This window comes from Larus michahellis, chromosome 1 (assembly GCF_964199755.1).
Source record: "Larus michahellis chromosome 1, bLarMic1.1, whole genome shotgun sequence".
NCBI classification, from domain to species: Eukaryota; Metazoa; Chordata; class Aves; order Charadriiformes; family Laridae; genus Larus; species Larus michahellis.
The window spans coordinates 104,412,008-104,434,771 of record NC_133896.1 but is presented as its reverse complement, the minus strand read 5'-3'; the positions used below and the strand labels follow the sequence as shown (position 1 = coordinate 104,434,771).

At 38.6% G+C, this 22,764-nt stretch overlaps 2 protein-coding genes across 2 annotated transcripts in view; one reads left to right on the top strand and one right to left on the bottom strand.

Moving 5' to 3' along the window:
• PROS1 (protein S) overlaps nucleotides 1-22,764 on the top strand; it is a 38,636-nt gene that overhangs the window by 871 nt on the left and 15,001 nt on the right. Inside the window, exons 2-9 of the mRNA XM_074597702.1 lie at nucleotides 4,548-4,705; nucleotides 5,797-5,821; nucleotides 6,153-6,239; nucleotides 8,854-8,976; nucleotides 9,128-9,250; nucleotides 11,157-11,282; nucleotides 17,580-17,701; nucleotides 20,157-20,275. Coding sequence (XP_074453803.1) covers nucleotides 4,548-4,705; nucleotides 5,797-5,821; nucleotides 6,153-6,239; nucleotides 8,854-8,976; nucleotides 9,128-9,250; nucleotides 11,157-11,282; nucleotides 17,580-17,701; nucleotides 20,157-20,275 — 883 coding nt within the window. The remainder of the gene's footprint in view (nucleotides 1-4,547; nucleotides 4,706-5,796; nucleotides 5,822-6,152; nucleotides 6,240-8,853; nucleotides 8,977-9,127; nucleotides 9,251-11,156; nucleotides 11,283-17,579; nucleotides 17,702-20,156; nucleotides 20,276-22,764) is intronic.
• The window catches only part of ARL13B (ARF like GTPase 13B), a 73,043-nt gene that overhangs the window by 48,111 nt on the left and 2,168 nt on the right, over nucleotides 1-22,764 (bottom strand). The gene's annotated exons all lie outside the window — the stretch shown is intronic.

Below are 22,764 nucleotides of genomic sequence, written 5' to 3'. Positions count from 1 at the left end.
AGGCACTGGAACAGGTTGCCCAGAGAAGCTGTGGATGGCCCATCCCTGAAAGTGTTCAAGGCCAGGCTGGATGGGACAAACATTACTGGAGTAACCTGGTGTAGTGGGAGGTGTTCCTGCCCATGGCAGGGGGCTTGGAACTACGTGATCTTTAAGGTCCCTTCTACCCCAAACCATTCTATGATTCGCTTGGAAGAAAACTACTCAATAGATCATGGTCTCAGAAGAGTGACGTTATTGTGGAGTCCACACAAGCAGCCTGGACTCTCTTGATAAGTTCAGACCTATCAGCCTAAGTAAGAACTACATGCTGCCACAAATAAATACAAAAATCAAAGCTTAGGTCTTTGACACTATAGTCTTTGAGCATAGTACTAAAAGAAGACAACATGTATCTGGAACAAGCAGAATTGGAGCTCAAAGTAAGCCAGTTTCTGACGTCTTTTACTAATGATTAAACAGAAGAAAAAACTAATGTTTACTATTCGGACTTCTGTTTGAATGCTAGGGATTCTGACTATGAAGGGAACAGTATGGAAAGATGAAAGTTCATTTTATAGCATTTTTGAACAGGTCCTAAAAATAAATCTTCTAATAAATATTTCGTAATGTTCTTTTCTCCTGTTTTCGTCACATTTTCTGTTCCATTTATCTGCCCCGTTGCATACCTTGTCAATTTTCTCTTTTATGAACAGTGGGAAATTAGAAGTTGTCCTACTCATGCAAAATATCTGTGGTCCATGTAGTTGCTTTCCTGTCCCTGGCTCCTGGCCAGGGATTTCTGGAACAGTGAAAAAAAGGGAGAAAACAGAAAGATCTTCATAATGCAGCTTGTACCATTCAGTAACTATAAAGGAAAGTTGCCTCTCTGCTAGTCTTAGTGTGTCTGCATTTGGTCCAACATCTAGTGGCCCAACACATTTTGGATAAGATGGAGAAGGAACTGGCAAACATTAGTAATTGGTTGGCTTTATTTTGTTGTCTACATAAAGCTTATGTCACTGATGAGCATTTCGTGAGACTCCAGTGGCTGGAGCTATGGAGCTGATTGCAATATAACAGCTGTACAAACAAGATGATGCCACTTTCTACAGTGGTATCACATGTCCTTTTTATTCAGTTTAGCGGTCAGAGAGCACTAGTAGGCTACAACTGCTTTCCACAACTGTGGAATTAGGTAAGCAGCTCTTAGCTATGTTTAACTAGCCCACTTAGGCAGGTTTTTAGCTGCATCTGCACTACAAAACAGCTGTAAGAAACCAGTGAATCTCATCCTCTCCCCCCATTATTTTTCTTTTTCAGTAGCATTACTTCTAAACAGGTGCTTGATAAGTAATCACTACACAGTGTCTGTACAACACTTACTGAAATCGTAAAGCTATTGAATTCCATAAGGCTTCGGTGATAACCAAATGAAGCACACGGAGTTCCTTAAGGGTTAACTATTGGTTTGGCAGGGCCAGAAGTGGGCTGGAGTTTCCTGTAATCAAACTGGCAGGAGCAGCAATCATCTGGGTTGTTTGTTGTTTTTTTTTAATAAAGGTCCTGTCATAATCTTTGTAAGGGAAAGCCAGTTGAGTAAATACAATCCTAATTTCATGCATGGGAATTGAAATATTTGCAATAAAAATATGTAATTTACATCGAGTTACATGTTTTATTTAAACTCAGAAGTCATAGGAAATCACCTTAGGAGAAGGCTGAACTACCAGGATGTCAGGGAAAAGACCTGTTTCCATTACCCCACTGTATTGAAAACATGAGGTAGGAGTGTAACATCTGGTGTAATGTGCTCAAGAACATTCCCTGCACTTGGAATTTTCTTGTGCTTTATTTACTGAAAAACTGTGTCAAAATGAGAATGATGTAGCTAAAGGTCAAAACAAGATTGTTTAAAGTTAGCTATGAATTAGACCTCATCTACACCACAGAGCCTCTGCCCCAAAGCTACGTCAGCATGCTTGCGCTGGTAGAAATCTCCAACGTAAACAAAATCGGTGGGTACAATGCACAATTTTACTATTTTGTTGTCACTCCTTTTGCATCACAACAGATGGACTTTCTGCATCCTTCTTATTAGCCTGCTTTTATGTAATGACAAATACAGCCATTTACCCAAATTAATGAAAATGACACTGCTAGCAACAGTTGGTGATAAATAAATTAACAAAATGTTTTTCTGGGTATGCTTCCAGTGCAGTTAGGGCTCAGAAGAGCTCTCATGAGGCCCTTCTTGTCCTGTGATCTTGCTGTGCTTTTGCCAGTCTCCTGGCAGATGATGATAGGTTAGTGGTGGGCTTGTGGATTGAGAAAAAGCTTCTCCTAACTGCTGTATGAAGGATATGTAACAACCAGAGAATCCAAATCCAGCTCTTGAAATGCGTTGTTAATAGCCCTTGAGAGGTACTTATGGCATACCTTAACATTCGTGAAAGTGGGAAACAGTAGAAGAAGAAAGCAGGATTGAATCATTTCTTTTGTGCCAAGAATTTCTGGGAGTGGGGGCCCAGAAAGTAAGGTAAGACTTTTCTTTCCATGACCAGCTTTCTAGAGGATCAGTTGTCACCTTACAGACTTCTTTACATTCTCCGGTGAGACCACCATGTACATCAACACGTATATAAGAAATGAATCCTCAAATAGCAAACTCCCTTGCTCATACGCTTAGTAGTGGGGAAGGGCACAAGCTGACTTATCCTCCTTGCATTTCTAAGCAACTTGCCGGTTGCCCTCTGAGATAAAGGTGTGCTTCAAAACTTCAGGGGTATGCTGTAGTAGGGTCCACCTTACATCAGGAAATCTTACCTATTGCCTTACCAGAAAGATTCTTAGCAGAATGAAAGCAAACAGATCAGTTTGAAGTGACACGTTTATCCCACCATCAAATACATTTAGGATGCTGTAACAGAAGGGTTTCTTCAGGTCATTTTCCAGCGTTGCAGCACTTCAGAGTGCTTAAGTTCTGTTCCCCATCACTTGATAGAGACCTTTAGTAATGTGTTTAGGATGATATGGTTTTCGTTACATCTGTCACCTGAAAGCTATTCTCGCTTCAAGTTCTGTGCCTCATTAACTGCTCTTTCTAATAAACTTTTTAAGTTTTTTCTTTCCTGTTAGAGCACAGACATTTGGAGGCTGTTCTCTGGCACTTGGCTGCTGGCACGTCTTGTAAAGGCACTTTGGGTTTGAGGTATTACGTGCTCATAAACAGTACTGAATTGACTGTGTCTGCTTGAATTGATCTTCTTGGTAGACTAGCGATGAATACGTGTGTACACTGTATATGGTTTTCACTGCAGGTGTCATGACCCTCATGCAGTTGTGCTAGTCTGAGAGGTTAAGTTGTGCAAAGGCTGATAAAAGAAGGGCAAGTGTAGAAGTATGGTGCTGTCTAATTAACATACGTTGGCCATGCTCTTTAACCCTATGAGCTAGACTTTTTCCAATTATGCTCATCCATTTTTCTCTTAATCACAAGGTATGTCCAAAAATTAGACTAACAAGGAAGTCTAATTTAGTTGCTGTTCCTGTAGTGTTGTGTGCTCTACAAAGAACATCGAAGGAAACGGGCATCTTTCATTTTTAATATGATTTCTCAACTTGCTTATTTGTTTACAATTTGTGTAAAAGTCAATAAGATGACAATAACAAGATACATGAAAATCAAGTAATGACACATAAGGCGTCATACATACAAGAGGAAACGGCCTCAAGTTGTGTGAGGGGAGGTTTAGATTAGATATTAGGAAAAATTTTTACACTGAAAGAGTTATCAAGCATTGGAACAGGCCGCCCATGGAAGTGGTGAAATCGTTATCCCTGGAGATATTTAAAAGACAGGTAGACGTAGTGCTTAGAGTTATGGTTTAGTGATGGTTTTTGTGAGTTTTAGGTTGATGGTTGGACTAGGTGATCTGAAGGGTCCCTTCCAACCAATTCTGTGATTCTATGATAGCATGACGGATCTGAAATATAAAAGTTGGTTAGGATTGTATTTTGTCTTGGTAAATTGTGACTATATTTGTAGGTTGTCTGCCTTGATATTTCTCAGGATATCATTCCCACATTTTACTTTGTCTTGTTCTTTATGGTTCTGAAAAATAAAATAACATTTATGTTAATTACATATAGCAGGTAGCCTGATTTTATAAGACACATTTTTCATCTCTCAGAAGTTAAGTAGAATCAGAATATAAAAGGCTTCACAGCATTTTTCCATTTATTGGTCACATATCTCACATTTAGAATATCCATAGCTAAAAAAAATATCTTGTCCTGAATATGACATTTAAATTATGCTTCAGGCGTAGCGTTGCGCAAATGGTTTTTTGATGACTCAGGATTTTTTGGTCAGAAACAGCTACCCTACATACAGAAAACAGACTCCTAGGATTTCTTGCCCAGATTTTCTAAAATGATTGCAAACAGCAACTCCTGACTAAGCATTTAATTCACATTTTTGTGTTAGATTCTCATATTTGTTCAGTGCTTACAGTGTTTTTCAACTGTTAATAAATAAATAACAGAGCTCCTTTGTTTCTACAAAGTTTTGTCTCAGCAGTACGCCTCTCAGTTCCTGGTGAGGAAACGTCGAGCAAATTCTTTTATGGAAGAAAGTAAGAAGGGAAACTTAGAAAGAGAGTGCATTGAAGAATTATGCAATAAGGAAGAAGCCAGAGAAATCTTTGAAAATAATCCTGAAACTGTGAGTATCTATCTGATGAATATCTGTGAGATAGATAGTAGTTTTTTGCAGGGGGAAAGCTAGAAGTACATATAATTCACACTGCAAAGCTAAAAAGAAACGCCACCATGCAGACCACAAATTGGTCTGCAATTATTTTGTGTATAGAACCTGCACAATTAATAATGAAGACTGTATAAGCAAAGAGAATAGTTGAGTAGATATTATTTTAATTTCCAGTACGGATCACCAGTTTTAGACCACAGTTGTCTGCAAGCATTCCATGTGGGAAAACGGTGTTGGCTTCAATTAAAATTTTACACAGAGGATGCATGGCAGTGCAGCCTTTTTAATGAGGGGACTGGAGGTATCACTGCAAGCTTTCTTCCTAATGGGGAGAGCTTTGTTCCTCAGTTCATTCCCACTGCACACTATTTAGTGTTAGGTATATTTTATTCAGCTGTGTACTATAAAAGGGTTATTACAAAATATATGTGGTTAAAATGAATTCTTGTCTCGCAAACTATATCAAGTCCATCTTCTGTCTTCGATAATACTGCATGTATTTGGATATACTGATTGTTAAGATCAAATAGTTTCAGTAATCAATAATAATAAACAATAATAAGTTGTTTTTAACAATTTCTGTTTTAGTAACCAAACTTTGTTTGTTATGAATTGCATGTGAGATCTTCAGCCTATTCCAGGGGTTTTTGTTTATTTTAGGGTGAAGGAGGGAAATAAAGGAGGCTGCTCTGCATCCAGTAACAACACTGGGCAAGATCCTCCCATTTAAAGAGACAATTTTCAAAGTCACTTTGACACCCAATTCATTTTAATTGCCTTCGCTTTGAAAGCAAAGTCCAATTCAGTGCAGTATCTTCAACCCTTCACTGAGTCTTGTGTTTATTAAATAATCTGGTATCTTAGCTTAAACAATAGTGATATAGAAAACTTGGTCTATATTCTATGAGTCAGAGTGACTTTTTCTTTTTTGCTTCTTTTGTAGTTGTAATACCAATATATTTTAGAACATAGTCAGTGATATAGTTTGCTATAATTCTATCTACCTTAGATTTTTCTTACTCTTTATTTTTCTTTTCTTTTTGCAGGAATACTTTTATCCCAAATATTTAAGTAAGTATGAATAACCTGAACAACTCTAGTATATCATTCACTGGTTGTCTTATTTGGGTAATACTAGTTTAGTTATTCCGCCCATAGCGCTTGAATGATTTCCGTGCTGGTTATAATGCATGGTGGCTCCTAGGCAGTTGTGTGTGCTTAGATCCTAGCAGAGGCACTCAGGCGGTTGGTATGTGATCAGCTGTCCTTAATATGCCCAGACAAGTTTTCTGATTCAGGCTGTGAGAACAGACTCTTTGAAGATGCCGTGCATAAGCTGTTGTAATTTCATTTTAAATAAGTGTTTGTATCGTAAGCAGATTGTGTGGGTTTGCATTTGCAGGCTGCCTTGCCTCCCATCGAGCAGGGGTTTTCAGGGTTACTGCAGTTACTCCAGATTCTCCAGCTGACCTGAGGGCTTGTGTCAATGGTAAGCGCTGCTGTTAGATATTTTACTTAATGCACTCAGATCTAAGACCACACGCATACATGGCTCGAAAGCAGTTCACATAGGCAGAAAAAGAGACCAATCTCCATTTAACTGAGGCAAACTCAATAATCTGGAACAGAAATTGACAAAAAATATTAGGCGAGACCAAGCATTTTCAGAGCAAGTTGTGTAAGTGACTGTTTTTAACTTTATAAAGCATGCTGGAAAAGATAATTAACTGCAAAATGGAAGTCGTAATTCTTCCAGAAACATAGAATTGTGTCCTACACCAACCCACTGATGTTCCCTAGTAGATCCTCTGTATTCTACCATATCTTTAATAGTTATGCCTGACTTTTTGCATCTCAGAAGTCCTGTTCTGTCAGTTAAAGGAAGAGACCATCTGGTTTGATTCTCCTTTGTGCCACTCTTTGGCCCGTAGTTACACTGTAGCTCTTCATGAGGTGAGTAACATTACCAGCTGAAAAATTCAAATATTAGCTGGAAGACGTAGTCATTGACACAAGAAGGTCACAAAGCATGAAACTTGTGATGTTGCTCAAATATATATTTTTTTTTAACGCCTGTACGTTTATAAGTACAGTGTGTGTTGTGTTTTATTTAGTAAATTCACAGGAAGAGATCTGTACCTTATTCCCTACTTGTCACAGTTGAAAAATCTCTCTAAACCTCTTAAACCTTTACAGACAGGTTACATCAAAGAAGCTTTCAGTTAGTTTGAACAGGGATACTTATCCTTAACCATCTGACACTGTTTCTGTCATTGAAAGCAACGGAAGGCAAAAAAAATCCTTAGTAATTACACTGCACATGGTCATGGATGAACATATTTTCCAGATCACTTGGCCAACGTGACTGCTGTCACAAACTACTCCCATTCACATAATTCTTTCTCACTCTTATTAGAGGTCCTGGGAGGAAAGGATTTGTCAGAGTCGTGTGAACCTGCGGTGTTTCATTATTACCCAGTGAAAATAACTAGTTTACTTGATGGCAACTGTATTTGTCCATTTGGGTTCATATCATAAAATCAAATTATAAAATCATATTATTAAATCAAATTACTATTGTTCGGTTACCAGGATAAAGGAGAAGTAAAGAGAGTATGCATAAAGTTTGTTCACCAGTTGCACACTCCGAGGGTAACTCCACATATGTCACCTATGAAATACTTTGCTCATACCAGACCTATACCACACTTATTCCTGCACCTACAAAAGCAGTAAATAATCAAAAAAGGAAAAAACACTGGGAGTTGTAGAACTTGCATTTGGAAATTGCTGTGAAGGAGCCATACATAAGCCCCATTCCTTTTATTTCTTCTGCACAATTTCTTCTGTCAGTCTTCATCTGCAACTGGAATCCTTTAGTTTGCGATATAAATATTACTTGACAAGCAGGATCTATTCTAGAGGTGCTCTATAATTTTGGAGCTTGGCTGGCCTCTGAGCTTTTGTATTTACTTGCAGCAGAATTTAATTAGAAGCAGATTTAATTGACAAATATACTAACGCAGATTTTGTTAAGCTTTCTTAGTCACAGAAAGCTAAACTTTCTATGGGGCTCAGTTCTTTAGTTCTTTTGAGTGAAGTAAGAAATATTTTAAGAAATCCAATGAGGCCTTAGGTACAGATTCATAGCAAGTGTTGGTCTTCAGGAACATTGCCCTTCATTCCACTTTTTTGAATCTGAACATCACAAAACCCTTTCTTCTTTTCATTCTGCTATCTGTTCTTTTAGGACACTACTTTTTTCTTTTAAAGCATGCCTCAGAATGACATTGCAGAGCTTTACAAGAACATAATGTTAAAGTAGAAACAATATATTTGTAATGTTTGAAGGCCTGCAGAAAAATAATCTATAAAGCTACCAACATATTCAGAAGACACAAATAGAATGATGCATTATGTGGTATATGGATGTAAAATTATGAAAACGGTGGGAAAAGTTAAAAGAACTTTACTTATTTTGGTTAGAGCAAAAAAGGCAGTGAATTCTGTGTTTTCAGCCCCAGCCTATGTATTTTGAGCCTTGCTTTCTTAGGTCTTGCCGGCATGTATAAAGAGTCTTCAGTGGCTCTTTAAGATCCAAATTTATTTGTCATCGCAGTTATTTATAAAAGGTGACAGTGTTAGATGCTGATGTGTCTAACAGAGAAACTGATCTCTGTAACTCTGAATTCTTGGCATTGTTGAAACTTTGGTATTTCTAGCGAAATTTGTGGTAATATGATGGAACAGAGCACTGTTCTTTAAAAAGTTAAATAAGTCCTTAAAATGTAATGAAAATAGTATCGAGTCCATGTTTGGTCACATTTTGCAGGGATTAACATGGTTTAGTGAGTCATTTGTTTTCTAGTTGTTTTCTTTCTGACAAAGTACTGGTGGCTTTGTTTTTTCTCAATCACTTGCAAATTCTTGCTGACAGAATTAGCAGCAAGGTGGTTATAGGGTACTTGAGGTTACGCATCAAGCCCTTTCCTGTTTCATGAAAGATGAAAGGTATCTGTAGGAAGAGAAGAAGGAAGACTAAACTGATCCTTAAGGAAAAGTAACCGCAAATAACAAGTATTTCCAATGTTTCCATCCCACAGAAATTTCAAACCAGTGTAGCCCTCTGCCATGCCATAAAGATGGATATAAGGATTGCATAGACGGACAAGCCAAATACACATGTGTCTGTAAACCAGGATGGCAAGGAGAGAAATGTGAAGAAGGTATAGTCTCTACTCTCATCATGTTGTTAGTTCTTAGGGACACAGTTATAGTTGTACCGTTATTGAATAGCATCAGATCGTTAAGTATACCCACAGTTGGTCTATGAATGCCTTCCCCTTAGCAGAGATTTTTATTTTGTTTTCTTTCCAGATATAAATGAATGTGAAGACTTAAACGGAGGTTGTAGCCAACGCTGTTCTAATTTACCTGGAAGCTACCGTTGCTTATGTGAAGATGGCTACTTCATGCATTCAAATAAACGGGATTGCGGAGGTAGGAAGTGAGACTTAAGGAGGACACCATTACATGACAGTACATGGCCTGTTGACTAGAGAGGAAAGACTTTAGTCCAGTAGTTTCATAAATGCTCTAAGTCAGCACAGGCTTGCATTGCCTCTGAAAGATGCAGTCCTGCTTCACCCTGGCCACTCATTCCACCTACAGCCTTACACCGCTGCAAACATTCGTGCAACTGTATAGTGAACCAGATCAAGGACCTGAGGTTAGTTAAAACCAATTCAGGAAATAAAAAAAAAAAAAAGAGCAAAAGAAGAAGAAAAGAGACTATAATGTTAGATTCTGTTTCATTACTAGAGCTCTGTAAAGCTTGTTTTGGTCACTAACCAATTTCACATACCCTTTAAGCATGCTGAAAAAAGAGTCTAGAGTGGTGCGACCAGCTAACAGTGTAACCATGGAAATTCTGTCTGGTAAACACTGCACTGGTTTAGGCTGAATCACTCCTAATTAGTGATGCTGCTCTTTTGGGAGTTTGAAGTTCATTGGAGAAGAAACTATTAATGAATCTGAAAATGCTCTTAATGGAGAAAAAGATTTGTCTTCTACTCACCCAGCACACTTTTTTTTCTGTACATGCTTGTGTCTGTTATTATTGGCCATGACCTGTGCACTTCATTCCATTCCAGGTAAAGACAGTGTATTAACATAATTAGCAATTCTTACTGTATAGTTAGAAAAAAAATACAACCTCATTCCATTTTAATGTCATATATTTGATGCTGAATTATGCTGACAGTTTTGGATAATGTTAAATTCTGTAAGAGGCCAGACTTGAGGGCCTGCTGTCATTTCCTTTTTTTTTTTTTTTTGGAATGCATAATTTCCAAAGAAATTCCAGAAGAACAGAAGATTGCTGTTTTGTCAAAAAGGGCAAGTAGATAAGTTGTAATTCTTGGAAAGATACTGGAAAATTGGTTAAAAAATAATCAAACATAAAAATACAGCAATGTACATTGGTACCTAGAGTACTAGTTCGATCATTTGATAAGCTGGATTTAAGTGTTTCATTACATCCACCTACAAAATTATAGACCTAGGAGTTTGGAGTATACATGGTAACTATAGAAAAGTAGGCTGAATTCAGGACAGCTTTGACTTAAAAAGTGTCAAGCTGTCAATATCAAGCTTGCTGGAATCCTAACAAGCCAGTGGCAGAATCTGTTCTTCCCGTGCAGCACCATCTCCACAACTACTACAAAATCACAGAGAAAACAAGAATGATCCCTGCACATACAAGCAGGAATTGAAATGCTACCAGGGATCTGATCTTTTTCTGTCTACCAGACATTTAGTAAGATTGATACTATATGCTGCATCCAGTTGTCACATCTGCATTTTGAAAATGACATTGAAAAATTGGAAACAACACAGAAGATAGACAGTAAAATGGTTTGAGGGATGAAGAGACAGTGAGGGACTCGAACGCCTGTCAGCATAGCCAATTAAAAGACAATTGTGACATGAATTGATCATAGCATGTAAGAAACTGATAGGATTATCTCTTGTCTTCCTGGGTGTCTTTTTCTAAGATAGGATTTTACCATGCAGCCTGGTTTGGCTTATAGGAAATTTGCAGACTGTTTCTCTCTCTGCCTTCCTGGACATGCATCCCTTTTCATGTTATCCATAGGACACATGAGAGAATGAGAAAGGCAGGCAGGCAGAGAATTTGTTTTTCACTGAGGGCATGCCGAAGTGCCTTTTAGAGACCTCTGGAAATCATTATGGCTATAGCTATAGTCTGTTATGGAAGCATAATAAACCTAGCAAGAAAGAGACAGTTTGCCAGCCTCACTTAGTATGCACAGTTTTGTACAGAGTTAGGAAAAATGGTATGTGAGAGAGCAACTTACTTTTAATAACTTGTTTGTATTTCTAGATATAAATGAATGTGTGTTACATCCAAACATCTGTGGGACAGCCATCTGTAAGAACACCCTGGGGAAATATGAATGTGAATGTGCTGAAGGCTACACATATAATTCAACTTCCAAGAACTGTGAAGGTAGGCTTTTCCCGCCCTTTTCTCTTTCTTTTGTCTTCCTTTTTGGTTTTTTTCTTTATTTTTTGTTTTTAATCCACTGCTATACCAAACTTTCAGAGGCTCAGTCAGGCTATATTACATGTAGTGTATATAGTTGCAATGACTTACTCCCAGCCGTTGGAGGGTTTTACAGTACACTTCCGTGTCCTACTGTATGCCAGATAACTTTCTCAGTTCATGGGAGCTCTCCTGTCCCACTGTAGAGAGGACTTTCTGCCCGAGCTCTCTAACAGCTGGGATGTTTCTTTCAGGTAACTTGGAGCAATGTGTTGAGGATCCGGACGTTACTAGATTGTCTTGTACCTTGTTTTTAAGCATCATTACAGTTACAAGGATGGAATATTTGATGTCAGTTGGTTTAATATATACCCCCTAATTCAAGACAAGTTATAGCAAAAGCAATTAAAAGTCCTTGGCAATTCCGAACTGGGCAAGACAGTTAGGAAGATTTATAAAGAGGCAGTCATCAGAAATGAAAACCATAATTAATCAAGTTTTCTCAAAAAGCTAAAAAGCTTGTCTTTATCCATCTGGTAGGCTGTTTAGATGCTTATTTAGCCCTCATGGCCCGGGGCTCAGTCTCTGTCCTTTATATGTCCTTAGATCTCAGATATTGGAAAGAGCTTTTCACTGGGATCATTGAATTCCATGTAAAATAATATTCAAGCGTCTAATCCTTCCTCAGGGTATCTAGTTATGCTAGAAAGTAACAGCATTAGAGTGAACTGATCTCCATTCTAGGCTGGAAGTGACAGCATGACACTTGTATAGAAGATTTTGTATAAAGACCCCCCCGTTTAAAATAAAAAAAGTTCCTAAATATCCAGAAAAGGAGCTATGAAAAAAGGAACTCCACCAAAAGAATCCTTCCTCATGAGTATTCTGTTCTGAAATGAAAATATGTAAGAAAGAACTTCAAGACAAAGTTCTGTAACAATTATAGCAAAGTTGAAAAGTACTGATAGCGAGTGGTAAAGCAGCAAGGAGCCATTCATGCGCGGGCTGTCATAAAATGACTTTTTCAAGTATTGAAAGTATTTGCGTAACTGTCCTAGAAAGTATTCTATTTCTATGTTCTTGTTAAAGTTTCTGTTTAGTACACACATCAGAAATTAAATTTCAGCTGTAGAAGAGAAATATAAGCTCTTACAGTTTTACTATGAAGGGAAATTTTCTACATTGGCAGTTTAAGAAAAATACATCAGTGACTGATTTTTATTTTAAATGCTGCCTTTATGTTATTGCTCTAACGGACACAAAAGTAGCTTCTTGCTGGCTATGAATCTTTTGCTCCATGGCTTTTCATGCAGTTTTTGCGTGACAAAGCTTTGCATAGTGGTAATGATTACATATTGAGATGTCTTTTTGTCCAGTTACTGTGGGATTAAAATGTTACTGACAATTTTGTCAGTGTGGACTGAAATGAGAAAAACTTCACAGTAATTAATCTAATTCTCTCTCCTCTTCGTACTTTCTGCATATACATGGCTTACATCAAATTGAATTTAAGTATTATTTTTCTTCTGAAACACAAGTTCCAGAAGGTTGCAAGATGAGGACATTAAAACGAGCAAAGCCTTACCTCCTAGAAGGAGGATTATACCGATAAGCTTTCAGACCTTGTTGTAACCACATTAAATGAGTCACCAAATCCTGTCTAAGGACAGGATTGTGCAGACTGACAGGAATGTAGCCTTACAGAAATAATAAATGACATTAGCTTTTCATTGTCATAGTCGTGTAGGTGGCCAAATTCAATTATGCTTATTAGAAAAAATCAGGCTTACATACATTTATGCACAACTATCTCTATGATGACAGAGACAATTAGAGTAGAATAGAAGAGGGTTTGGGTTTTTTCTTCACCCATTCCTAGGAGAATATTGCTACAGTTCTTCATCCCCACCCTTTAGGAGGCACTATCAGTAGGATGATATCTGTAGAGTCCAGTCTTTGTTTCATAGAATACATACAATTTTAGATACAGGATTTGATTATCTTACCACCACTTTTGTAATTTCAAACACCTTGCCAAAAAAAAAAAAAGGGGGTAGTGGGAAATAAGTAAGTAAGCTTATAGTGCTAGAGGGGTCTGTCTTGTAGTCAGTATTAAGGAGGCAAACCTAGCTGAACCCGAATTTTAAAGAATTACCTAAATTTTGGCATGTTTTTCCCCATATTATTCTTTCTTCTCTGAAGGGGAAACTTCTCTTAAAGAAGTGACTGAACCAGTTAAATAGCATGGAGTATGTCTGTATTTCAGGTATTAGTCCCTTCCTAGCATGTAGTCTAGAAATTTGAGACAAGAAATCAGGGTTTCCCGTTCCCACATTAATTGTTCAAAACACACAAAACCTGCCCCTGCATTCATGCTCTGGGAAAATCACCATTTTTCCCTAGCATTATATAGAGTGGCTGCCTTCTAGGACATGGTATGCAGCTCATTTGTAGCCAATTTTATTGTATCTTAGCAAGTTATCCACAGCAAGCTATTTTAGCCTTCCACTGAAACAGCTGTATGAACCCAGGATGCTGCTCAGATTCATGGGTTTGTGTGAATAGCTTTTACTGACTATTTTATGATGTGGAACTGACATTTGGACAGATCTGTGGGAAGCCTTTGAAATAGCTCAAACAAACGTGCAAAGATGCTGACTGCAACTTGGAAGAAAAAAAAAGCAGGATAATTATAGCATAAATGGTTAAAACAAACCTCCAAAAAATGTAGTCCACTCCAGCCTCTGCATGTCAGCATTTTTGTAGCAGGATGATTAGCTCCATACAGGGAGATCCTGACATTTGGACCGATCAGGGGTTCCAGAATATCTGATGAGGAAGGAGAATTCATACCTATCCAAGAAGCTTGCCTGTCCCTCTGCTGCTATAGCACACTCTGGAGAGAGACCTTACCCTTGAGCAGTAGGTTCATTTTGGGTAATGGAAATTTACACTCCCACAAGACTAGTGCAGGTCTCTGAGTAATTGATTTAACGATAGAAATTTCATTTGTCAACCTGTGTGATAAGCTTTCATAACAACTTCATAAGTTTCTGTTTGTCAGCAGGCCCTGGGCCCGAGGAACATACTCAAAATTAACTGCTGCTTTTGGATTTTGTCATTGCCTCATTTGCATGTTTGCTAGGATGCAAAAACAACAGTGACAAATGCAGCTTCACGTTGTAACACATCATCCTATAGTCTTAGTTTTAAATAGACGTCAGATTGCCAGGCACCAGAAATTATTAGGAAGTGACTTTCACAGCAGAATCCCTTTCACCAAGCTGAGCTTGCATCTGCTAGGTTAGACAACCCCCATCAAGACCATAAACAATTTAATGATTTTGAAATGGAAAGGAGTATGCATGCCAAACGAAAGAGTAAGAGGTAATCTCTCGTAGCTGGAGGAAGTGGAGGGGTCAATCAGTTGCACGTACGCATCAGCAAAGTATTTCTTAACAGCTGACCAAATACTGCCATGTGACTAATGCGCGAGCATTATCTTCGAAGCATATAGAAAGAAGTTTGAATAAGACTCCAAAATATACACTTAGATGTTGCAATCCACCCTGGTATATTACTCCCCTAAGTAGTACTACAGGTGACAGAGGCCAAAATGAATGAAATAGGAATTAAACCATAAGTAGAGGGTTGGTAATTTAGAGTTGCAGGTGTCTGCATGCATATATACACTTTTTAATAGGACGGCTTTCTCAAATCTGAACAAGGAGAAAACTCTTAACACATGCAAACATTCACCTCTGAAGAGACTGTAATCATGACACAGTCACAATTTAATTTATATGCTCATTATTCAAAACTAATTCAAGTTATGAGTATGCAACACAGAAAACATTTGCAAAATGTCAGATCAACTTGAACAAACATTCTGAACAAACAAACTGTATTTCTATATTAACAATTCCTTTTACTTACTTAGCTGACATTTTGGATAGATGAAGCACTTGAAGGCATATAGAGCAGCAGAATTTCCTATGTAACCTTTTCTGCAGCTACGTACCTAAGACCAGTTAGAGACTGAACAATCCAAAAAGCCAGTCACCAACTCTCCAGTTAGATTTTAGGAACTGTCTTCCAATATGTATCAAACTGTTCCCCGGAACAGGAAAACGTGATGGCAACACTTGCTGGTCAAAGGTCTTCCACGTGTCTTTAAGACCCAGCGTATCCTCGGAGAACCCTCCTGGGGCCGGCAGTGGAACCGTGTACAGAGCAGTTCATTTGAACTCACTGTTCATAGAAGTACCATAATCTTAAAGCAGAGAACTCCCATGTTGTTTCTTTTCCTGTACCTCATCCCCTTGCAGGAGAGAGAGCTCTTCTAGTGAAATGGAAGCAAAGATGTGGTGGAGCTGGCTATAGAGTGCTACTGCCATGTTGGCACAGCTTGAATATGCTACAGACTTCTGTATTGCATCCTGTGCCTTTCAGTGGAATGCCTAGGACGCTTGGTAGGCTTCTAGCATGCAGTGCAATCATTCTTAAACTTGCTAAGCTAGCTCAAAATGGCATTGAAACTCTTTCCAAAAAGAGGAGGAGGAAAACCTCACTGCTATGCAGCAGGAGATGGTTTCCAGCTTGACAGCAGAGGTAAACTATCATTCTGGAGCTAATAGAAATGACTTGGAAGAGTCCTCAGTAGTTCATGCAAAGAGTGAACATGCAAGCTGGTATCAAATAGACCAGCCTATATAAAGGGCCATCCAGCTTCTGAAGATCAGAGGGTAGAATGGGAGATGAGTGGAAGAAGTTAGAGGTGAAGCAAACACCAGCAGAAGACTGTATTTGAATCCTGTAGCTTACACAGCCACACATCAGATTGCCATGTCAGCAGGAGAAGTGACACAGCGTGTGGCTGGAGCTTGCGCAGAGCTTTAGTTCTGGCTGTATTTGCTGCAGTACAGGGGAGTACAGCTTTTTCTTCTGATAAGATCATGTATGAGGGAGTGTTAAGTCTGAGCACAGACCCCTTGCACTGATAACTTAGAGCAAAGGTGAGGAAGGGGAAATATTTTAGTAATAGGGAACTCTTCAGCCAAACATGACACCAGTTTCCTCAGCTTATTAATGAATTGCTGGCCATTTAAACAATGTAGAAACTACTAGCACTTGGTGGTAAAGCAGCTTGCCCATGATGGTTAACTGCAGCAGAGGTAGGACTCAGAATAGCATCCACAAACTGTTAAACATAGTATCTTGTTTTGGAAGGAGATTGTGCATGCTCACTACAAAGTAATAGTTTCTCCAATAAGGTTTTGGTATTTTGTTTTTTTTGTCTTTTTTTTCTTGTTGTTTGATTGGTTTTGTTTTTTGTTTTTTTTCCTTGTCTTCTCTCCTGCCCCAAGCAACAGAAAAAAAAGTACTTTAATCTTTAAAAAAACCCTAGCAAAGTATAAAACAGATTTTTAAATGCACACATTAGTACAAAATCGTTTATTCCCACTAGAAGGACTGTTTTTTGTTGGGGTTTTTTTTGTTGTTGTTTGTTTGTTTTTCTTCAAAACAAGTATTGCAGTTTCTTTGATTTGAGGCCTAAAAATCATGCTCATTAGAGTCTCTTTATCCAGGAGAGAGTTTGTTTCCTTAATAGGAATGTAACAGTTACATTGGCCTTTTACACAGCCTTTAATTCCTAAATTATTTACTGTGTACAGCCTGCTAAATAGCAAATTAGGTTCCTTTAGTTTGTTTAGCTTATTCGCAGATGAAGTCAGATTGGTCTCCATGAATAGATGCTGTCTGAAACTTAGTTAGTTATGATATTATTGTATATTATTTTAAAAAGGTATTTTGCCTTGAGATTGTTTTATGTGAATAAAGCATGTCCTTTCTCCACATACTTGCCATACTCTAAGTTCTTATGACATCTATAGGTAAAGGAAGAGGTCTGACCCAGAATGGCATTTCTGCCATAAATACTAGTGATTTATTGAGGTCTCTTACAGTAATTCAGCCACCTCACAGCTCAGCTTCTTACTGCCCCACAAATCAGACCAGCTAATCTAATAGGCCTCTATTAGATTGCTGGGTCCTATACACCCAGCAGGTAACTCTGCATTGTAAATTTTGCATAGGAGACATCCGTGAGCATCAGTGTAGCTTAGCAGCAGTCACCTGTTGGATTCATGTTATGCCAGAGAACCCACCTAGTCCATTATTCCATTAATTTATTGTGTTAGTTTTCAGTCCGTGCCATGAATAATCTGAATAAAACTTTCTGTATGCTTCCATTTCTCCTAGATATTGATGAATGTTCCGAAAATGTTTGTGCTCAACTCTGTGTAAACTCTCCAGGAAGTTATAGCTGCTATTGTGATGGCAAGAGAGGGTTCAAGCTCTCTAAGGACATGAAGAATTGTGAGGTAAAACTGTACTATGTAAAATTCCACATGGGAAATCACAAAGTTGGATATTTCTTGATGACAGGATAAATTAGATTAAGGAAAATAGGAAGCTATTTGAGAACTGATTCTAAAATTGCTGAAAAAGTGCTGGGGACTCTGAGCCGTGGTTTGGCTCACAAAGCAGACCCGCTAGGGATTTGGATGCCATTCAGTTCATGCATGCTCGTTTACAGGAATCCTGTCAAGAGAAGCTTGCCTCAGCCAGTCTTCTTTTATTCCCTGCTGCTTCCAAAATAAGACCCAGCTTTCTCCTATCAAACAAGTAATTTCTGTTACACTTACTCAGAGGCAGAATACTCCATTTGTCCATATGTTCCCAGGTTTTCCTTAGACTGCACAAAAGTTTTCACTCTTTCAGAATTACTCTAGGCTTTGCCTGTCAAGTTTAAAAAAACGGGGTTGTTTTCCACAGTTCTCATCTGCTGTAGCTTGAGAAAAAGCACCTAGTAATGCTTGCCAATTGAAGAACATCTCACAGCCTAAATCAGATGTTCTTGCTAGTTTGAAAATTTACACCGCTTATTAGTGGAAAGTTTGAAACTCTGGAGAATCCCAGTACAAGGATTTTCTTGCGAGTGGTTCTCTGTATACTTTGAAAGGTTCAGGCAGGCTGAGACTTGTTATGTGAGGTGACCTCAGATAACTGCCAACAAAAAACCACCCCAAACACAGTTTAACAAAATTGGGCTTGAACAGTAGGAACAAGGTCTGATGCAAGTTCTAGCACATACTTATTAGATCTTGTTTGTGCTTCCTGAAATATCTGAACAACATTTGCAGTCATGTTTCATTTTGCTTACTCATGAAATAGGAAGAGCATCTTCTAGCCTCGTTACATTTTATTTTTCGTACTGTTGTTCAAAAGTGATTAAACTATCTATCTCAAGTTAGTTTCAGGCCTTTCAATTGAAAAAAAAAAAATAATTTAATCAGCTGAAAATACGTGCAGTCCAAAGACCGGTGACACTAGCAGACATAAAATGAAGTAGCCATAAAATTCAGGATGAACACCTGTACATTTAATGGAACTGCTACATCGTGAATACAGAAGTTGGACTTTGGGAACTGCCTTATTATCTTTTACCAAAGTACGGCACATCTTGAGAACAGAAAAGCCCTTAACACCTCTTCTTGATCATTCTCTTCTGTAGAACTACTAAACTGCTACCATATAGAAGATATGCAAGGGCTGTTTTGAGGGATAACTTTACATCAGAGACATTTAGGCTCCTACTAGTCAATGAGACAGGTGCTCTAAACCACATTTGAAAAGAGTCTTCCCACCTCTCCCCACATGCAGAGCCTAGCTCCCTGTACCTAAAGGAGATCCGAGTGCTTTACTTTTAAAACAAAACTGTAGATATTTCTTTAATTATAACATCACAGTTTCAGAAGAGAAAGAAGTCATGCCTTAGAATGGATACCTGACATTTGTTTACTGAATATTTTACTAGTTTAAACTTGCACTACACACAAAGTAGACATTATTCCCGGATATAAACGTCTTTGTTTAAAACTTCAAGTAGATGAATACCTGAAAGAATAAGCACCATTTTCCCTCCTCTCATTGCAGCTGCATTTGGCTGACTGTGATTACTCACATTTGTCTAGAGCATTAGGATGAATTCCAGTTTTACACAGTGTTGTAGGCCTTTCAGTTGCCACAAATAATATCTAGAACTTCTTTTACAGTTTACCTGAGAATGTAGTCTTAAGAGATTCATATCCCCACTAAAAGTTCTCAGAAATATTAAACCAGTGCTATTCCATCAGGAATTGTGGTGCTGATTTCATAAACATTCCTTTCCAGAGCTCAAATAGGACAAGTACATTCAAGGAACAGCCAGATAGAAACATTTTCTATTAATCTGTTACTTAATCCACTTGTAAATTCTTACTTTTTATTCCAGATAAATGATTCTAGTAGTACCAGAGATTGTTCAGCTATGAGTAGTTGTAGATCAATACTGACAAAGAAAATAAAAGGTGATTATTATTTTTTTTATTAAATCTTCTCAAGACACAGCTCTGGCCACATTCACTTCTAACATCTGATCGGGTTTAGATTCCTTTAATAATGGAGCCTGGCAGGACCCTAGTAAGTGAGTGAAAGGAAAGTGCCCGATGGAAGATTTGAATTCTTGATTCAAACACTAAATATTTAAATATTAGTTGCAATCCACCAAAACTGTTTCAACTCGAATTATCCTCCAACAGCTTAAATAAATGGACATTTCAAGCAAAAAGAAAAACACACCCCTTCATTTGTACATAGGTATTCAAGTTTAAAAAAAGAAAAAACAGAGGTAAACCATTGCTTCAAAAAAAGGACAGGCTAACAGCCAACAATAGGAGTTGCTTCATGAACTATCACAATGCATTAACAGCTTTTTTTATTCTCTACCATTTTCAGTCTGTTACCGCATGTATCCCACTGAACCTTGAAAAGAATTATGAACTGCTTTACTTGGCAGAGCAATTTATAGGAATTCCCGTTCTGTACTTAAAGTTTAAATTGCCAAATGTCACGAGGTAAGCATTTGCTGTTGATAAAAGTATGCATTGAAATTATGGACCTTTATTTCTATTAATTTTCTGAGGGTTTAGAAAGAGTGCACTGCATGCATAAATTATATCACCATCTCCCCACTGGTTAAGATACCTTTATATGGAGGTTAACTCAGATTCCTACATATACTAGCACTTAGAGGAAGCTGGAGTCATTTGAAAGTGGACAGGCAGGAGTAATGTGTCTGGAGTCAGTTTACAGCACTACAGTGTCATTGAGCCACCTCATCAGTATAGACAGCAGCATTTTTACATGGCAAAACTAAAAGTTCAGCAAGTTTCTTCCATATACCCCAGAAGTGGGTACAAGGCAGTAGCAGCTCTGTCCCAGCCAGGAAACAGTGCACAGCTGGGGCAAAACATGCACCATTTGCATTCAGATGTGACCACATCTGTGAATATCAGCGTTGGAGTTGTCCAGCCATCATAGTCCTGGTTCCCACTGCTGTTGGAAGGAGAAGTGTATGGACTGGGAGAAGGAGTTCAAAGAGACACAGATTTGAATGGGCAAAAAAGGAAGAGGATTGAGGGCAGTAAGTTTACCAGGCAGAAGGTCCCATTGGTTTGTGGACAAGAGAGCAAAAATATCAGTGCTTCCTCATGAGAGAAGCTTACTCTTCCCCCGAAGGAAAGAGCAGGGGCGGGGGAAGGTGGGAGGCAATAATATAGATACAGGAAGGCATTTAGAATTCTCGACAAAAAATTCAGATGTTATAGGAAAATAATTACTGTACAACTTCCAGTTATATGTGGGAATGGCTTTCATTTGGATATTGCTGCTGTTTCACTTTTGCTCTGTGTAGAAGCTGTGACGTGCCACACAGATGCTGCTGAGAAACAAAACCAGGCCAATGCTCCCTGCCTGCCCCCCTGCTTCCTTTCACAGGGTGTTCCAAGGACACCAATAGAGCACAGTACCTTGTCTAGAGCACCATCTGTATGATTTCCTTTACAGCTGTCAGAACAATTGTCAACGCGGAAGTTTCGGACAATAACACAACGACCAATGTGATCAGGTTAATGCCACTTTATTGCTCAGATAGTTCATCTATTATAGGTAATTTGAGTTCCGTATCACGCGTCAACAATTTTCTGACTGGTTGCAGCGCTATGCTCACAGCAAGCATTATATTTCGATTGGTGCATAAGGCTTGTCCACGTGCTTCGTGGACAGCTTCCTCTTTCTATTGTGCCTGGTGGCGCAAATATCTTCAACTTCCTTCTTGTGGTGGCACATACACTGTTCTTGCTTCAGTGCTGTTCTTCCTCCTTAGAGTTGCGCCAGCAACAGATTTTCTGTGCTTGGATTGTTCACAGGGTGACCTCCCTGGACCAGAAAATCCTCCACAAATCCCCCTTTTTCTGTTTGAACAATCCAAGTTTGGTTAACCACTTTCAACACAGCTCGTTTTACACATGACAATCCTACACACGCACATATCAAAATGACAAGCATAATGAATAAAATACGAAGACCCTCCGTCAACAAAGACCTTAATTCTGGTGACAGTTGTCCAAAAACACTCGTGAGCCAATCATCAAAAAACCCTTGATTCTGTTTGATTTTACTGGCGTGTTCTTTCAACCACCGCAATTGTTTATGGATCGACTCGCTATGATCAGACAAGTTCATACAACACATACCTTCAAAATCTTCACATCCATGGCCTTGTGCTAACAACAAAAAATCAATTGCTGCTCTATTTTGTAGCACAGCATGGCGTAAGCTATTTTGATCCTCTAATAATTTTTCAATAATACCACCCAATGATATCGCTTTGCTGGTTCCCCTTTATTAATGGACGGAACAGTGAATGCAAATTTTTCCGCGTCCTCAGGATGTAACGGAATAGTAAAAAACCAATCCTTTAAATCCACAGTAAATACGTTCCAGCCGTTTGGTATCATGGCAGGTGAAGGCAATCCAGGTTGTAGCGCTCCCATGTCCTGCATTACTGCGTTTATGGCTCTAAGATCATGTAACAATCGCCATTTTCCTGATTTCTTTGGAATAGTAAATATTGGGGTATTCCACGGACTCGTGGACGGCACAATATGACCCACTTCTAACTGTTCTTGTACTAAGGATTGAATAATTCGCAGCCTATCCTCTTTTAGCGGCCATTGGTCCACCCACACAGGATTACCAGTCGTTCATGTGAGCTTTAATACCGGCTGCTTGACCATGGCTGCTCCTGAAAAGGCGATGTTACCAAACGAGCTCCTAATTGAGAGAGTAAGTCCCTGCTCAACAAGGACACCGGTATTTGCATCACATAGGGCTTCACTGTGGCTACAGCCCCATCAGAAAAGGCAAAAGAAACAAATGATGCACTGACCATGGTTCTCTGAGAGCCTCCTACCCCGACTACATTGGTAGCGGCAGAGACAAGAGGCCAGTGTGAGGGCCAACTTTTCTCAGAAATCACTGTAACATCAGCCCCCGTATCTAT